This window comes from Nicotiana tabacum, chromosome 12, assembly GCF_000715075.1.
Source record: "Nicotiana tabacum cultivar K326 chromosome 12, ASM71507v2, whole genome shotgun sequence".
NCBI classification, from domain to species: Eukaryota; Viridiplantae; Streptophyta; class Magnoliopsida; order Solanales; family Solanaceae; genus Nicotiana; species Nicotiana tabacum.
The window spans coordinates 1,113,136-1,131,614 of record NC_134091.1 but is presented as its reverse complement, the minus strand read 5'-3'; the positions used below and the strand labels follow the sequence as shown (position 1 = coordinate 1,131,614).

The 18,479-nt window shown below is 34.8% G+C and overlaps 1 protein-coding gene across 1 annotated transcript; it reads right to left on the bottom strand.

Annotated features, from left to right (window-relative positions):
• Window positions 1–11,423: 11,423 nt before the first annotated feature.
• Window positions 11,424–18,218, bottom strand: LOC107797579 (monosaccharide-sensing protein 2). The gene is made up of 6 exons (XM_075226011.1): window positions 17,723–18,218; window positions 17,438–17,559; window positions 16,315–16,875; window positions 14,211–15,154; window positions 13,214–13,401; window positions 11,424–12,094 (listed from the first exon to the last, which is right to left on the bottom strand). The coding sequence occupies exons 2-6, from the start codon at window positions 17,514–17,516 to the stop codon at window positions 11,650–11,652; spliced, it is 2,217 nt and encodes a 738-aa protein (XP_075082112.1). The 5' UTR covers window positions 17,517–17,559; window positions 17,723–18,218; the 3' UTR covers window positions 11,424–11,649.
• Window positions 18,219–18,479: the final 261 nt, after the last annotated feature.

Here is an 18,479-nt window from a genome sequence, read left to right as displayed (position 1 = left end):
AGCAGCAAATAGCACAGCACAGCAACAACAGTAGTAGTCAATGCCCAGTAATATAGAACAACGAGCAGACCCAAGTGATAAACCAGAAATCCAGAAGTGTTTAAAGTCAAACAGAATCACCAGAACTGACTCAAAACCAGCCTGAATAAACCCAAAATCAATAGAAAATCAACCAGGAAACCTCTGAAACTCTCACAATCAGAAATCAAGCTAGGAACATGCAACTCATCAACTGGAATTCTAATTTGACTTCAGGAGCACTAATGCAACAGTAGGTTTTCTCAATCTTTGTCAAGGTCAGGGAGAGTATGACTCTCAAGCTTTCTCCCTTATTATTTGTCTCTCAATGTCTGTTTTTTTCTCTATATGTATGTCTATCTTTTGACCCTTTTCTATGTGTTTTATACTCTAAACCCTTACTACCCGTTCAAAAAAAAGTCCTCCTAATGTCTCTACAAATCTCTATATTTAAACCCAAAACCTCAGCCCATTTTCCAGCTCTAAGGAGCACTTAGGAAAGTATTTCTGCCCATGATATTCCCTTTTAGCCCATTATCAAGTGTCTTTTGTCCAAAGGCATGGGCAGCTTATAATATTCAACTAATCCACCATGCTATTATGTTTCCCAAGCCACTACTACTAGACAAAGTATTAGTTTAATGGTTAATTAAGTACCCTTACGGTCAGACCACTAACACTAAACATTTCAAGCCTTTTAAAACCCCAAAACACCCTCCTAGGGTCCCTGAAACTACTGTCCTAACCAATCCCCAGTACCTCATCAGCTATAATCAATCTCCTTAAACAGATACCTAAGCTGATTCCTAATTAATCACCAAACTACAGCAGCTATAACAAATCCAGCCTATCAAATTCCAACAGTGATTCAATCAAAATTGAAGCAGCATGAGTCAAATCAGGTTATTCTAACATTCTAGCATGTAAAACTAATCGACGACACTTATCTAATCGACTACACGAATTACAACACATACAATCAATAGCAAATAAGAACCGAACAGGCACACAGGTGATTCGAATCGTACTGATAGAAACACGGATTCATAATAAAACTTAACTAATAGATGACACTCATTCAAATTGATTATATAGTTTTATCACATTCATTGACCATGACCAGAAAAAGTTTGACCAAATAAAAGGTCATTGAAGAAGGACAGAATCAATCGACAAAAAGAATTGAAAAATCAATAAAACTAAACTAAACAAATAAACAGATATAAACACATACAAAATGGGACCAATAGAAAAAGGAAAATACCTCAGGAACTCGGAGACTAGACGATCCTGACTTGGACTCTGACTCGGACCTTTTTGGGGTCGAACGGACCTTAATCGAGTGTTCTCAACTGAGAACACTTCGACTAAGGTCCACTGGAGACCCAAATTCCTTTTCTTCGGACAAACTTCAACCTTTGGTTTTCTAGGGTTCTTGGGGGTTCGAACGGTTCTGGTCTGATTCGAACCAAACCAACGGTAGTTTGGTGACGATGGAGGTCAGGGAGATGTCTGGTATGAGTTTGGGGCCGGTTGGGGTAGGTTTAGATTTTGCTCGAATCTTTGATTGAAGATTCGAGGAGCTGGAGGTTGATTCGAGGCAAAGAGTCAACAGATCTGTAACGAGGGTGGTCAGGGGGTGCCTTGGTGTGAGTTTGGGACTGGTTGGGGTGGGTTTCAAGTTTTGCTCGAATATTCGATTGAAGATTCAAGAAGCTACAGTCTGATTCGAGCAAAACGGGTAAGGGATTCGTGGAGAGGGTGGTTAGGTGCTCTAGGGGTGTTAGTTTCATGGTCATCGGCGTTGTTGCCGTCGGCTTTCAGGCGAAGGGGTTTCAGGGCGGCTAGGGTTTGGAGGGTTGTTTGGTTTGTCTTTGAAGGAGACGATGAACAGGGGTATAGCTTAGGGGGGGTGCGAGGTGAGGGGTTGGATTTATATATGGAGGGGTGGTTTAATCCTGGTCGTTGGATCAAGCACGATCAATGGCCTGGATCAGTTCACTTAAAAGAAACGGTGACGTTTGGCATTTCCTCGAGACTGGGTCGACCCGGGTTGAAATGGACCGGGCTATGGGGGAAGCCTGGGACCGTTAGATCAGAACAAATCAATGGCTTGGATTTATTGGCCAGATACGACGTCGTTTGGATATATCTGGAAATTGACGTTCGATCGAGTGAGATCAACGGCCCAGATTTTTCATGCCTGAACGGCGTCGTTCCATACGCCCCCAAGGCTGGCTGGGTTGGACCGGGCAAGAGGGTATTTGGACTGGGCCTAGACTGTCTTTTAAAATTGGCCCAGTCCGATTTTCTTCTCTTGTTTCTTCTTTTTCTTCTATTTTCTTTTTAATTCCTAATTACCAACTAAAAATCCTAATTAAATTATAAAATTGACAATTAACTAAAACATTAACTCTTAATAATCTATCACACGAGATTAAACAACAAATAAGGATAAAATCACACAATTCAGACATTAAATGCAAAGTACATAATTTTTTGTGATTTTCCCATTTTGTAAAACAAACTTGTTTGTTCAATTAATTCCTAAATTGTAAAATTAAATCCTAAATGCACATGTAACCCATATTTTGTATTTTCTTAATTAAAGTAGAAATAAACATGCACAGACAAAAATACAAATAAACCACAAACAACACAAAACCATTTATTTGAATTTTTTGGGAATAGTTCTCATTGGGCAAAAATCACGTGCTCACAGACCTATCTTTGTGCATTGTGGTAGAGAAATTAAATCATATAGCACATCCATATTTCTAGATGTAAACTATTTGTCTCCTGACCCCGAACAAATTGTGATAGGAAGAATTTATCATAACTTGTTGGCTAGATGCGTACAAGTGCTGTTGTATATTAAATAATACATCTAATACCAAATTTTCTTTCGTTCTCATAACCAATGGTTTAAGTATATTTGGAGGCATACAATTTCTACTAAACCAACTTGGATTTAAACCAGCATTATCATCACAATTTACATTCTGGAACTGTGCTCTAATAATTTGAGCAAGCAACCTTGCAAAAGCCAACTACAAGTTGATAACAAACGCACATGTAACCATGCAATAGATGCATCTATTAAAATCATATAATAATAATAATAAAAGATTCACATGGCATGTGACGGTCCCATATATATATATATATATATATATATATATATATATATATATATATATATATATATATATATATATATCCTTTTATTCATTCCAGAAATCAAGGGATTCAATCCCACCATTAACTGGTATATCATGAGAATAAGTAGTACAAGAGAATTCTTGAAGAATCTTCCATTTCTTCAATATATGCCAATGTGAATTCTCAATCAATTTTTCGCATCATAATTGAACCAGGATGGCCAACCGGCCATGTCAACTAATATTTGTTTCACTAAACCTCTAGTTTACTTGAGGCATGTGATTCATCGTCATGCTTATACTTGTGTAGTACAAATAGAAGAAAAATTAGATAACCTTTTATATTTACCCAGTATGATTATAGTTATATGAAGATATCTTCCTTTCATTTCAAAAAGTTTCTTTTGAGACTTACTACAATATCAATGTCATGAACAATTTCATTCATCCGGGTATTAACAAATTAGTTCTTCTGGAACTCTTAACTGATTTGTACTACAAGATCTTTTGTCACACCATCCATATGGTAAATGTCTTCTTCAAGGAGAAAATCATATCATAATAATTGTCATGGTCAAAATCATTATAAGCAAAATTATTTCTTGCTTTAATTTTGCCTTTAATAACTTTTTATAAGACATGACAAAATAATTTTTGGCGTACCACATATACGCGACCAATGACATATTCATGTAACCACGTAATATTTATTATTTTTATTTCTCTCAAACCTCCCTTAAAGGTGAGTTGTGGTATTTGTACAACCATATATAAGCACATTATTATGCATAATCTTTATCACATATATATTTTCACATTCACTTTCAGAAATGAGTCTGCATTTACAATGCTTATCACAAGTCACATTTTCAAGGAAGCGGTCTTCCTTCCGCAGAAGCGGTGGTCGCAGGTGCAGCCCAAGACCGCATATGCGAAAATCGCAGAAGGCAGTGGCCTTCATTTATTCGGGCTCTAGGCCATTTTTGCCCATTGTTCTCTTGGCTTGGGAGATTTTTAGAGCTTTTGAAGAGGGGGTTCCGTCATTCATCATGAGGTAAGTAATTTATGCTAGTTTTGAGTTAAATACATGATTATATACGGATTTGGACATGGAAATTTGTAGAAAACTTGGGGTTTGAGGGAAAACCTAGAAAATTAATATTCTTGGAATTTGACCACGATTTTGGGTATTGAATTAAGAGAAAATCACATATTTGAGTTCGTGAGTTCATGGGTAAACCTTATCTTCGAAAATTTTTGGAATCCCGGCACGTGGGCCCGAGGGCGTTTTTGTCAACTTTTCGATCGGGGTTAGGAATTGTTATAAATTGGATCGTAATGAGTAATTGAACATATATTAATGGATTTTCATAATTATTGGCTAGCTTTGGAGCATTTTGCATCGATTCGGGTCTTCGGAAGGGCGTGGAATGCCAATCATGGATCTTCGGAGCGAGGTGAGTCTCCTTTCTAACCTTGTAAGAGGGAATTGTCCCCATATGTGAGTTAATTGGTTATGTGCTCCTATTTGTGGGGGCTACGTACGCACAAGGTGACGAGAGTCCGTGCGTAGCTACTATTATGCTATTGTCCGGGTAGTCTAGGACACAAAAGCATGCTATACTTGGAATATTTGTAATCTTATCGGCATTTGAATTGCTTAAATCCTATCGAATTGGTAAATGAATTTCTAAAAGTATTAAACTTCATTTTCTTAAATTATTAAAAGAGAACTGGCTTTTATTTGGATAAATGTTCCCCGACAAATTCTTAATTGGTTGTTTGAGCATGTATTTCTATGTGTACATGCGTCACATGTATGATTCGCGAGCAGGGTGATTGTTTATTTAAATTTGACTGCGTCGCATGTATGGTTCGCGAGCGGGGTAATAGATGCATCTATGGTTCGCATCGTTCGACCCTCGGCAGTGCACATTTTACATTTCTGCTGGATCGGGCCGTACGACCTCGGCATGATTTGCGCATGCTTGTATTGCTTGCCTTGAAACTTATTGAAGTTGTTGTTGCATCTTCCTGGATTAAGAATATATGTATAAATGATGAAAAGAAATTTGGAAATTTCCTATAAAAGAAAGAATTGTTTATTTGCTTCAACCTATCGAATTATAATCATGTTTATAAAAAAATCCACGATTTAATGTATTATGGATATAACATTATTGGACCACTAGTAAGTGTCGAAATTGACCTCTCGTTTCTACTTCTTCGAGATTAGACGGGATACTCATTGGGTACACATTATTTTCGTACTCATACTACACTTCTGTGCATTTTTGTTGCACAGGCACATGCATCTCTAGTGGCCTAGTGAGCGTAGTAGCATGGTTGATACGGAGACTTAGGTGAGCTGCATTTCGGAGACGACCCGCAGCCAGCAAGTCTCTTTCAAATTACTGTATTTATTTTCTATCCAATGTTGTATTCTGGACGGTTGTTGTATTATATTATTTCTTAGAAATTGCTCATGCACTTATGACACCGGGTTCTGGGATATCTTTGGGTTTATTTAGAAATTTTTAAAGGTTGCTAAATATTTCATTATTTATTCATAGGAATTTACTATGTATTTGTTCAAACGTATGAAAGAAGTGATTTCGGAAATATTTAAAACGAGAATTTAATTAAGTATTTGGGTTGGCTTGTCTGACAGCGGTGTCCTGCGTCATCACGACCCTTAGTGAATTTTGGGTCGTGACAAAGCTTCTCGTTAATAACGTGCAACAATGAATACAATATATTATTCTACGAACAAAATCAACACTAAAATAAATTGTCAAACTAGTTAATTACCTTAACAAAGTTCTTAACGTGTTTAATATTTTTCTTCATCTTTGTTTTAAAATTAATATGATATGCACCTACAATGTCTTCAACTTTGGCAGATACCCTCTGCAAAGAAAAGAAAAGTAGTAAGAATTTCAGCATCATAATACATAAATATTCTTATTGAGGCTAAACACAATTCAAGAAGGGTAGCATATAATTTTGTATAGTAAATTAGTAGAACTGAAAAATATAATGAAATGAAATATATTATACTTATCCAGTATAATTTACTGGACAAAACAGCCTACAGATGGCAATCTTCCATTATAATATACTGGATGGAATGAATAAGAAGGTGTGAAACTCCTGAAACAAATAATGGGGTATAAAGAAGAAAAATAATCAAAGGGCATATTATAAAACAATAGGACAAATAATCATAAAAAAAATTAATCACAAAAAAAAAAATAATAATAGTCTAAACAGAATTCATCTAGTATAACATACTGGACAACAAGCTTACATTCAAAAGACTTCCTGTAAAATATACTGGAATCAAAAACCATACAGTATTAAAAACTGGGAAATAAGCCTTCAGAAAAGAGCTTTCCCATATAATATAAGCCTTCAGAACAGACTGGACAACAAGCTTAAACACGACAAACTTCGATTAAAAGGTAATGAAATAATTTACAGCAAACATAATTTTAAATGCAAGTTATTAGAACATAAAGCTAGTATACGATAGTAGAGATTAATGAAAAGCAAGACTAAATAAAATTGAAGAAACAACTACTTACATTGACAATGTCGCTAACATTAACTTTTGATGAAGGTTGGAGAAGATATGATTGATTCACCTTGAAAAGCTTAAAGTTCTATAAATTAAACAGAAAGATCAATTATTAGACTAAAACAAAATATATGAGCACAAGTATATATTAAAAATTCACATATTATTAACTTACACTTGCTTTAGTAAAGAAATCATTGAAAAGTGTGTCATATTTTGGACATCCAATGCTGGAGTAAGATAACATCCTAATTGGTCCCTGATCCTCATATTTTGAATATTGACGGAAATCATTAAAGACTTCCATTGTCCATACATTAAACAAAAATGGGAATCCACGTGCTGTATAAGATGCGATACTACCAATTGGTTTCTTTTTCACTGACCCAGTTGATAGAAGATGAGACAAATTATCAATAAACTCTTCAAAGCATAAACTGCTCCATGGAAAAGAAGCACAAAGTTCTGCATCGTCTATGATTTTCATAAAACGATCACTTATATTTCTACTATGCTCTTTACCCAAAAGAACAACTTCTAATATATAAATTTCAGCAAGCTTTACTGCATCTTCATCACAGACCACGACATCAACACTTACATCATCTGATGCACCAGCACGGAGTCGAGAATGCTTTTTTATAAACTCATACAAATTATCTACCTTCAAACCCTTCTTAACATCAGAGAAATACCATTCCTTCAAACGATTCTCTCAATCATCAATAAAACTATAATCAGATGCCTCAATCTTCAGGCCGGTAATAGAATGGAAATCATCTTCTGTAAATTCTACGTCATTCCCAAAAACTCCAAAAACCATTTTGGTTTTATCCTTGTAAAATACTTGGAAAAGCAACATACAGTGAGTCAACTTCCGAGAGTGACCCACCTCATTCAATTCTAAAAATTTCCCAAATACACCATTCTTTAATTGATCCATTTGAGTTCCACACAAAAACGATGAAATAGTTTTCTTAAAATTTCGATCGCCTTTCCAATAACAATTAGCAGGAAACCACTTCTTAAAATCATAAAATCTATCTCCCTCCTAAAATCAAAATACAACACATATAAGCAACATTTCATATAATTTTAAGATAAAAATTTCAATATTTCAGAAATACGTACCTTCAATATCCTACTTGAAGATTCCATTTCTATAAAATAATGAAAAAAAAAACATATAAAAAATTAGATAAGTAAACACAATCATAATCCAGTATATATATGAGAAATAAATTATAAACAAAACTCATCCACTAAAATGAACTTCATAAAGTCTACAGATTGCAGTCTTCCAGCATAATATACTTGCACAATAAATTACAAAATATGAAATTCCAGAAACAAATACTAGGGCACACAGAAAAAACATAATCAAAAAGCAAAGAATAATAATCATCCAATATAACATACTAGAGAAAAAGCTTAAGGATTATATACGGTAACAAAGAGCATAATATAAAACAAGAAGACAAATAATTACTCAAAAAAAGTAATGACAAATAAAACAAAATTTTAGTCTAAACAAAACTCATCCAGTATAATATACTGGAGAAAAAGCTTACACACAGCAGACGTCCCGTAAAATATACTAGAATGAAACAAACTTAACTATATAATAATATTCTTCCAGTATGTTATACTGGAAGATACCACATGACAAACTTGCAGTATAATATTTTGGACAAAATTTTACTAAATTTAATAAACAAAAAACATAATCAAAACTCACACAGTAGACATCTACTATTCACACACAACAAACGTCCCGTAAAATATATTGGGATGAAACAAAACTCAACTATATTATAATATTCATCCAGTATGTTATACTAGAAGATAAACATTCACATGACAATATTCCAGTATAATATACTGGACAAAATTTTACAAAATTTAATAAACAAAAAACATAATCAAAACCCACACCCTAGACATCTACTATTCACACACAGCAGACATCCTGTAAAATATACTGAAATGAAACAAAACTCAACTAGGTTTTTTGTCTAGTATAATATATTGAAAGTTTGTCATGTGACAACATTACAACATAAAACTAATAATAGAGTGATAAAATTACCAGAAATAAGACAAACTAATGAACAGAGAAAAAATCGTAAAAGTTAAAATACAACAAATATTTAAACCCTAACGGTACGAAAATCAAAATTAAACCTAAAGAACCATTAATAACAACGAAAATTCAAACACATTATTGTAAAAAAACAAAACTCACCCTAATTTTGAAGAAAATTGGACGAAAGCCGGACAAGATTCGATGAAAAGTGCTCTCTCAGGAAAGCGAAATCCGTACAATTGTTGTAAGCGATAAAAAGTAACTAAACATATGTTAGAAAGGTCAAGGGCAATTATGTCATTTACTAATATATTTTAAGTTAAAATGGCTAGAAATCAATTACATTTGGATCGAAACTGGCTACGCCATACAATTTGTAGGAGAAAACTACGCTCTATAGCCCCTCAAAATTTTAATAGCCCATATTTTCCCTCATTGACCCGAAATGTCCCCCGGGCCCAAACATATATTACATTTAATAGCCCGAAATCACTATCCATAAATTTTATAGTGACAATGTATTTTATATATTTTTTGTATACGTACAGTCTATTTTGTATATATTTTATATAGTGACAGACTATTTAGTATAAATTTTGTATAGTGATAGTCTATTGTATATAAATTGTATAGTGACAGCCTATTTTGTATATATTCTGTATAGTGACAGTCTATTGTATATAAATTGTATAGTGACAGTCTATTTAGTATATATTTCAACGTTATACATAATTATCTGAGAAAGAACAATCATAAAACTTCGACAATTCAAAAAGATAATTCCAATTAGAACAAACTAATTCAAATTTATCATTAAGGAGAACTCTAGCTATATAGCAATTATTTTACCTCTAACGTAGTCACGAGATGGCAACTCGAGCATTCCTTCGCACCAACGTCATGGGACTAAAAGAAAGAGGGGCGAACTGAAGACAGAATTTTCTCAAATTTGTTAACTAATTTAGAGTTTGGTCAAATATACACATTTATTATCATATACTACAATTGGGATCGAGTACGTGATAAATCTTCCCTTGAATGAAGTAATTACCGTAATTGTTAAGTTTTAGTGAAAGAATATCATTGACTATCTTTTTTCATCGTTTGGGTGCAGTGTGGTGAGATCAGCCATCTCTGTAGTTGGGTTTTACTCATTCAAGCCGTTGTTATTATTTTTAGGCTATGACTTGTATGATATCATTTTGTGGCTATCGGGTATTACAAGTTTGCCCGAATGGCTATAAATGAATTTGAGGAATTTTTAGAAACTACTATTGTTTAGTGGTTATTAACTTCCTATATAGCTACCATATACATAATTATTTCATATAGCTACTATTCAGTTGTTATGGTAGTGTATTCGTTGTATTCGCGCTGCTGTATTCATGAATACAGCAACAAAAAATGCCTAAAATTAAGGCAGTCCAGTAGTACGTGCCTGTACTCATGAATACAATGACGACAATCACCTTAAAAATAAGTATATACAGATATCTAATAAAGGAAATAATATCTATTAGCGTGATACACTCCTAATATACCTCAACAATCAATTCTAACATGCCTCATTATCAACCCAATTATAATTCGCTATTTTATATTCAGTGTATTCAAATGTATTTGTATTAACAATATTTTAGTTACTCCTAATACATGTTATTACTGTTGTATTCAATATATTTCATTGGTTGTATTCACTGTATTTTTATTTGTCTTCAGTGTATTTTACTACATTTTAAAATTAAATGTATTCACTGTTTGTATTCTGTTCTATTTTAATATTTATATTTAGTGAATTTTAATATTTATATCATGTATTCATGCATACTGAAATATACAATATGCATGAATACATGTGTATTCAGCTGTATTAAAAAAATAAAGATCTTCGAAATACATAAAATACATGCAAAAAAATATATTTATATAAAAATACAATGTGTTTGAGTGAATTTGTAATGTATTTGTATTATTGTATGTGACTAACTAGCAAAAAGAGAAGAAAGTTCGTCGTAGATGGGGTTTTCCAGCCAAGAAGAGAAAAAAGTTTGTCGGATCCGTACAACAAATTTATGATAAGAGCTCACCACATTGCTCATTTCCGTTCAAAAAAATCACTCGTTTCTGTTACATGGTTGTCTTCTACTCTATTCTAATGTCTCGTCGTCCATCAATACTAGGGCTTGAGTTGCTCGAAGAAAGAGAAGGAAGAGAGAAAGAAAGAAGAAAAAATCCGAGAGAGAATCTTTTGTTAATTGAAAGAAAGAAAAAAGAAAAACATAAATAGCTATTTCATGTCTCAATGGTAGTATATACCATAAATATCTATTTTATTTTGCTGTAAAATATAAAAGGTAACTATATAAAATAATAATTTTAATTTAAAATTAATAGGGTGTATACCTTTACTATATGAGCTAAAATTTCCAATGAATTTTGCTCTCGAATATATGGTTTTCTTCATAATGGGCCGGTGATCACGGGTTGAAAGTGGACTTGGAGCCCATATGTCAATTCATATATATAACCTTTATTTCTGTTTAAAAACATATTTCCTCACTTTGCAAGTCACAATATGAGCAAATGTATATTCCTACCTTTTGGAAGGAAAAAAGAAAACAATAAATTTAGAGATTCTACTATATGGACATTGTCATGCATAAAATGGGATACAACTTCTCAACTTATACGAATGAGAAATTCCAGAGCTAAATGGATATAAAATGGACAACCTAGAGAAATAATAAATCTTACTTTCGACAAGTTACTAAATTATCCATTCTCCAACTGAAGATGCCTTAAAACTACTCGTGCTTCGCCATAGCAGCTTGTCTTGCACCAACAGCGAAAAACTCTGTAATGACTTCTAAGGGCATGCCTTTGGTTTCAGGAACCCTCAAGAAGACAAAAAACCAAGAAATGACACATACAACGGCATAAATACCGAACACTCCAGCTAAGCCAATCGATCTGAGCATCACGGGCAGTGTGTACGTCACAATGACATCGCATATCCAGAAAACCAGAGCACATATGGCAATGCACAAACCACGAACCCTCGTGGGAAAGATTTCCGCGCAGAGGATATTTGGGATAGGTCCATAGCCAGTTACAAAGAAGCAAAAGTAAAGAATCACGCAAACAGTAGAAACTACAGCATGAGCTACACTCCCGAGGTTGACAGTGTTACCGATGACCAGCAAGATGAGGGATAGTATGAGCACTGGGATAGTGTACAGAAGAAGTGTCCTGCAGTTCATCATTTAATGACACATTAAAAAACCAGAAAAGAAAAAATAGAATGATGAAGAGTTTGTATTTCTTTACTATAATCCAGTAGGTATGAGCCACCAAAGCATTTAATTTAGAATGACAAATGAGATATTGGAACCAGCTGAGCAAAGAGCGCCAATGCAAAAACTGACAAAAGCCTTGAGATAGTGGTTAATGTTATAGAATTATGGTCAAATAAGACCAGAGCTACACTTAATCGGCTAAACCCTTGAACACCCTTTTAATTAAAAACCTTATGTTAAATGGCACAATAATGTCAGGAAGAAAATTTTGCCCTTTCCACCTTCAACCTTTGAAGCCACTGTTGGAAATTATTAGCTGTAATCAAATACTATCGAATAGTGTTCTTTCTTTTTTAGATTATTTAAAAGTTAAACTCGCACTTAATTGAACAAACAAGAATTGCTTAATCAAACACCACATGGTAAGTTCGATCCCTACTCTTAAGAGAAAACAGTTCCAATTTCAATAGCCTTAGATAAAAGTATCGGAAAGTTGTCAGAAAAAATATGGCTAACTACTTGATTCCCCCAAGAAATGAAAACTTTCCCCCTTCCTAGTTTATTTGACAACGTTTGACTGGCATGAAATTCAAGATGTTATATGGCTTGTATATGCACAAGTAGTAATCAGAAAATGTATTAACGCAATACTAGTTTAAAAGTTAGCTTGACAAAGAATATCCCATCTACATTTAAATTGGATTAGCTATTGAATTTGAATTCTTGAAAGGTGTAAAACTTTGCATAACTAATATTTTTTGTGGAATAATATAACATCTTTCATCGTGTAAATTGGGATAGAGAGAATACTACTTGTCACTAAATACAACTTAAAAACCAACCAATTCGAAATTTTGGTCTCATTGCAGAGTGCATGGATTTTCCCACCGTGGATGTATATGGCTTTAAAAATCTGAGGATACTACAAAAACCAGTACAAAGCAAAAATATCTTCTGACATGCAATTCAACTCATAGCATATATTGCATGGTATTTCCAGCACCACATTCTGAGGACATGATCAAAAACACCCTTAATTTAAAACAGAAGAAAGGAATTAAGAAGAGATTACCTTCTGCCAGCAACGTCCATGAATCGCATTGCAATAGCTACAGAAGGGAGCATCAAAAAGTTTGTTAACGCACTGATGAGGAAGGATGCTGAGTCTGATGCAATGCCAAAGCTAGAAAGAAGAACTCCTACACCTGCCTGCTCAAGAATTTGAGGAGTGTAGTACATCACTCCATTTATACCAGAAAACTGCAGAACAAAATATTACATTGGTAAGATGGCGAAATTCCGTGACTTGATGTCCAACGAACAGCGAGCAATGCCTCAAGAATTTGAGATTAGTTAATTACAAAGTAGTTCTCCTTATAAAACTATATAATGGAGAGAATGCAAGGAAGAGACTCTGCAAATGATAACAACAGAAATTACACTAATGAAGAAAAAAGATTCATCCCGATCCCATCGACAAAGGTGAACTCAGTGGGAAAAAGGACAAAACCAGAATATAAAAACTGCAGAACTATTGGTTGTGTGGTATTCAGACAGATACGCATTGAAGTCTTCCCTTAAACCTTAATAAATTAGATGTATTAAGGTAAGCTCCTTTTTATCTGTTTCCAGATAATTGATGAGAGGATTTACTGTGTAGTTTGATCAAGCAACCCTTACATGTTCCTACTCTGACCCCCATCTCGAAATATACTTATGGTTAAGCAGGAAACAGAACGCTTAACTGCAAAGATGTACTCCCTCTGTTCTATTTTATGTGACATTCTTTCCTTTTTAGCCTGTCCAAAATAATAAAATCTTTCTATATAGCCAAATGAATTTTTAGACTACAAGTTTCAAAAGTCTTTCTTCCTTTCTATCTTAAATTCTGTGCCCAATCAAATACCACCATATAAATTGGGACGGAGGGAGTAGCATATTTAAAACTCGAAAATAAGTCCATTTCATCAGCATTCAAGGACTGCATGCTGAAACTTCAGGGCTATTAAATTGAATCATAGTAAAACAACCAAAAGAAGCAACAGAATGAGAAAAGCATAGTACTCCACCTGTTGCAATATTTGAATTCCAATTCCAACAATGAGCGCACTTTTGACTCCCGGTTCAAGAAGAGCAGCCCAGCTAGGACCTTTTGACGCAGTTTCAGATGGATGGACCATTGCTGGTCCAACGGGATGCTGACCCATAAGTTCCTTGGAGTAAAGTGCAGGCTGACTTACCAAAGCAGCAGCCTGTATGAATTCACCATCTTCAGGAATATCACCACCAGGAACTGAAACAAGAGACCCACGCCGAGAGCCAGGGACACCCTCCTGATGCAAATATATCCTTTTGAAACCTCCTTCTTTATTTCCATCTTCACCTTCTCTCTCAGACCATTTCCATGCCAACTGCCAACCGCCACCAATTCCCATGCTGCCTACCCCTTCTCCAGCATTGCCTTGCATGAGGCTGCTATGCCGCCTCACACTCAAAGTGCTGCCATGGGGAGGAGGGACCATGTTTTCAACGGCAGTTGTTTGACGTGATATCAATGGACTTTGTAGATTGTCATCAGAGTCTGCACCGATACCATCTGATGGATAACCATCACCTTCTCTCTGCAGACTTTCCTCATCCCAGTGATCGTCTTTGATGTGAGGATCCATGGTGCTGATCATGCTGCCGAAATTGGGAAATAGCATGCTTCTCATACTTCCAGTATCAGGGAGCTTTTCATGGATGCTACCAAATAGAGTCACAAGAGGATCCATAAGAGGCACACTCTGCTGCACCATGCTCCCTTGCCTGGACACAAGAGCGAGACTACTCTGTGCAGGAACTGGCCTTGCCACCCACGAGAGGCCTTCCTCTGGGCCATACAACTTGATATGATCTTTATCAGTAGTCAGCTCCTGATCTTCAGTAAGCTCATTAGCTGGACCAATGATATACTCTTCTATTGATGGATCATTACCAACCGCCAAACCTTCAACAAGCAATGCCATCTCCCCTATGCACAGAATAATCAACAAAAAGTCAATATGATGAAATCAGTACCTTTAACAAAATAGGATTCACCAGATGAATATGAAAGAACTTATAAGAAGAGTAGTCTACTGATTAGAGAACAGAAAAAGAGAGCTTTATTAACCCCAAATAAATAAAACCAACAAGGAAGGAGCCAGGGAACACGAGTGGCAGCATATGTTGGTAGAACAACTACATATTGTGTACAGATCTGATTTGGTATAGCATATTGAGACATGTTTATGTGGTCATGTGGTGGACCAATGATATACTCTTCTATTTATGGTTCACCACCAACTGCTGAACTTTCAACTAGCAATGCCATCTCCCCTTTACACAGAATAATCAACAAAATCAATATGATGAAATCAGTGCCTTTCACTGAATAGGATTCACCAGATGAATATACAAAGAATTCAAAAGAAGGGTATTCTAAGAGAAACTCTAATGGGAAGATAGGGGAATGAAGTTAATTAATCTTCACAGTCGCAAACACTGAATCCTCCCACCTCCAAGCTAGGTGGCGAAGAATGAACCCACAAGATGGTTGCACAAATTGCTAACCTAGCACCCTTTCTTCTTCAAGAAAATCAAAGTAGAGTGATAGAATATGGGCTTCCCCATGGAAGAATGATATACCCTTCTTTCCTACTAAACAGAGTTGTACTGCTAGTATGCAAAACCTTGCTTTGGGTGGGAGGATGTCACATGAATACATATTCAAACATGTTCCTGGAAGCGTGAAGAGAAAGATAATATGTGTACACCATACCCCTGGCAAGAAATGGATGTGTGGCTCTAACTCCATTTTATCAATGTTCCCAAAGGGACGCTTTAACTCCATCACTAGCAAAAATTTAGTCTTGTCTATATTGTACCGGTCACAATTTATTCAAGCCAGCATGAAGCACATGCGTCTTGAGTCCAATTACATACAGACCAAAGCATGTTGTACAAGCTTTTTCTAAATAGGTTTTACTTGTCAAATAGAAAATACAACATCAAAGCATAAGGAAATAGAAAAAGCCCAGATGTTGCTTATTGTCCTTGAGAAAGCATGGGACACAGTCAACACTTTCCCAACATTTAAATAGCCAGCTGACACAAAAGGAAATTGTTTCCAAGAAATAGCAGATAGCATACCTGAAACATCCTCCATGCCACGCAATTTCTGCAAAACTTGTTTTGCCTCAAGCATTCTTCCTTTACTGACTAGCCATCGAGGAGATTCAGGCAAATAAAGTACAGTTAATACAAAATAGATAAGAGAAGGAACTGAAAGAACACCCAACATCAGTCGCCAACTCGGCGAGGTCATCAAGGACATTCCAAAAATCATGCAGTAGGCCAAGAACATTCCACCAGAACCAGTGAACTGCGGAAGTGTATTAAGTGACCCTCTTATTTCCGATGGAGCAGTCTCAGATATATATAATGGGACCAGTGTAACTGCTAATCCGATCCCAAACCCATCTAAGAGTCTAGCTATAAGCAGAACATAGACATTAGGTGACCACAACATTATTAAGCCACTGAGGAAATAAAACATGGATGACAGAATAAGCATAGGGCGACGACCAAAGCTGTCAGATATGGGTCCAGAACAAGTTGTGACAAGCGTCGCTCCAATGAGTGACATAGCAACAACAAGTCCTTCCACTGAAGCATCCAAAGTAAGTTCCTTCTTTATGTATACAACAGCTCCTGCAAGTTTAAATAGTTAGAACACCAAGAAATAATGCACGACTCTTCTAGTACCTTAAGTCTAAACATGTTTGAGAAAAGAATGCAACTAGGACAGGGGCAGAGCTAGAAGCACGAGTGCAGATTCAGCCGAACCCAATAGCTTTTGATACAGTTGTTAAATATGTACAAATATTAAATTTAGAACCTAGTTATTCGTACTTAATTCGCCGTTCTAAAATTCAGAACCCATAAAATTAAAATCCTTTGCTCTACTTCAAAACTAGGAAGACATAGATTAAAAAAACACAGTGCTAATTCTACACGTATTTGAGAAAAGAATGCAACTAGGAATACATATGGATAAAAAATAGTAATAAATAATATGCAGGAACATGTAAAGGACTTTAGTAGTAAATTCACAATGAGAAGAAAACAATTTAATAGCTGCAATAGCAGAAACACTTCATTGAACTATCTGACAACTTCAATAAAATAACAATCATATAAATGTTATTTCCATCAAAACAAATTTAATTAATTGGAAAGATAATATCAACAACAATGAGTAAAGAATGTGTACCAGCAATAGTAGCATTATCCCAACCCTGCAAAAAATTTCCAATGGTTGCGGCAAGCGCAACTAAAACAGCACCATTCATCTTTTCCAACACTGCACACAAGTCAATCAATTTTGAACTATACCTGTAAATTAAAAACAGGGAATAACTTAAAACTCAATTTCCACAGATCTAAATACTATCAATCTCTAAGAAAAACTAAAACTTTATGTACATAGGAAAGAAGTCATTAGCATTGATAGTCTAAAAATACAAAATTGAGGGATCTAAAGTAGAAAAGATTGTACCTTTTGAGAACAGATAGAAAGAGGGAATATTCTAACAGTGTGGAATTGAAGCTAAAGCAGAACAGAAAAAAGATTTTCCTATATTAGTTAAAAAAAACAGGACAAACAAAGAGTTTGGTTTGTGATACTTTTATTGTAGGACAAGTGGGGAAAAAAGACAACTGAAACTAACCCAACCGCCTTTCAACATATCTTCAGACAGCATTAAAAAGGGTTTTGTCTTTGTAAAAAGTTTGTCAAATTAGAACCCACCCCAGAACCTTAAAACTGGAAATATCTTCAAGAAAATTTTGGTATTTGTTTTTTTCTTCAGGATTTCAGTAGAAAGAGAGTAGTGGTAGTAAGCTATTAGTGGGGAAAGAATAGAGAATAGAGAATAAAAGAAAAAGGAAGAACAAAAAAAAAATCTGAAGAATAAAAAGGAAAAATAAAGATTAATTAAATTGGGAGAAGGAGACAAAAAAAGGACAAACTAAGGTTGACCCTTCCAGGTTCTAAACGGATCCGAATTGTGACCTCAGAATTATAGGACTCTTGACTCTTCCCACTTCATGAAAGTTTAGTAGAAAATAGGAGTAACTTAGATATCCTTCATAATATATTATAATGTATTATTTTAATAAATATAATATTTAGATAGATGATATCGTTTATCGTCGTTTCATGATGTCATGCATCGCTCGTATAAAAAATAAGCTTATAATATTACAAAAAAAAAAAGTAAGATACATGATAAAAATATTACATAAAAAGTAAA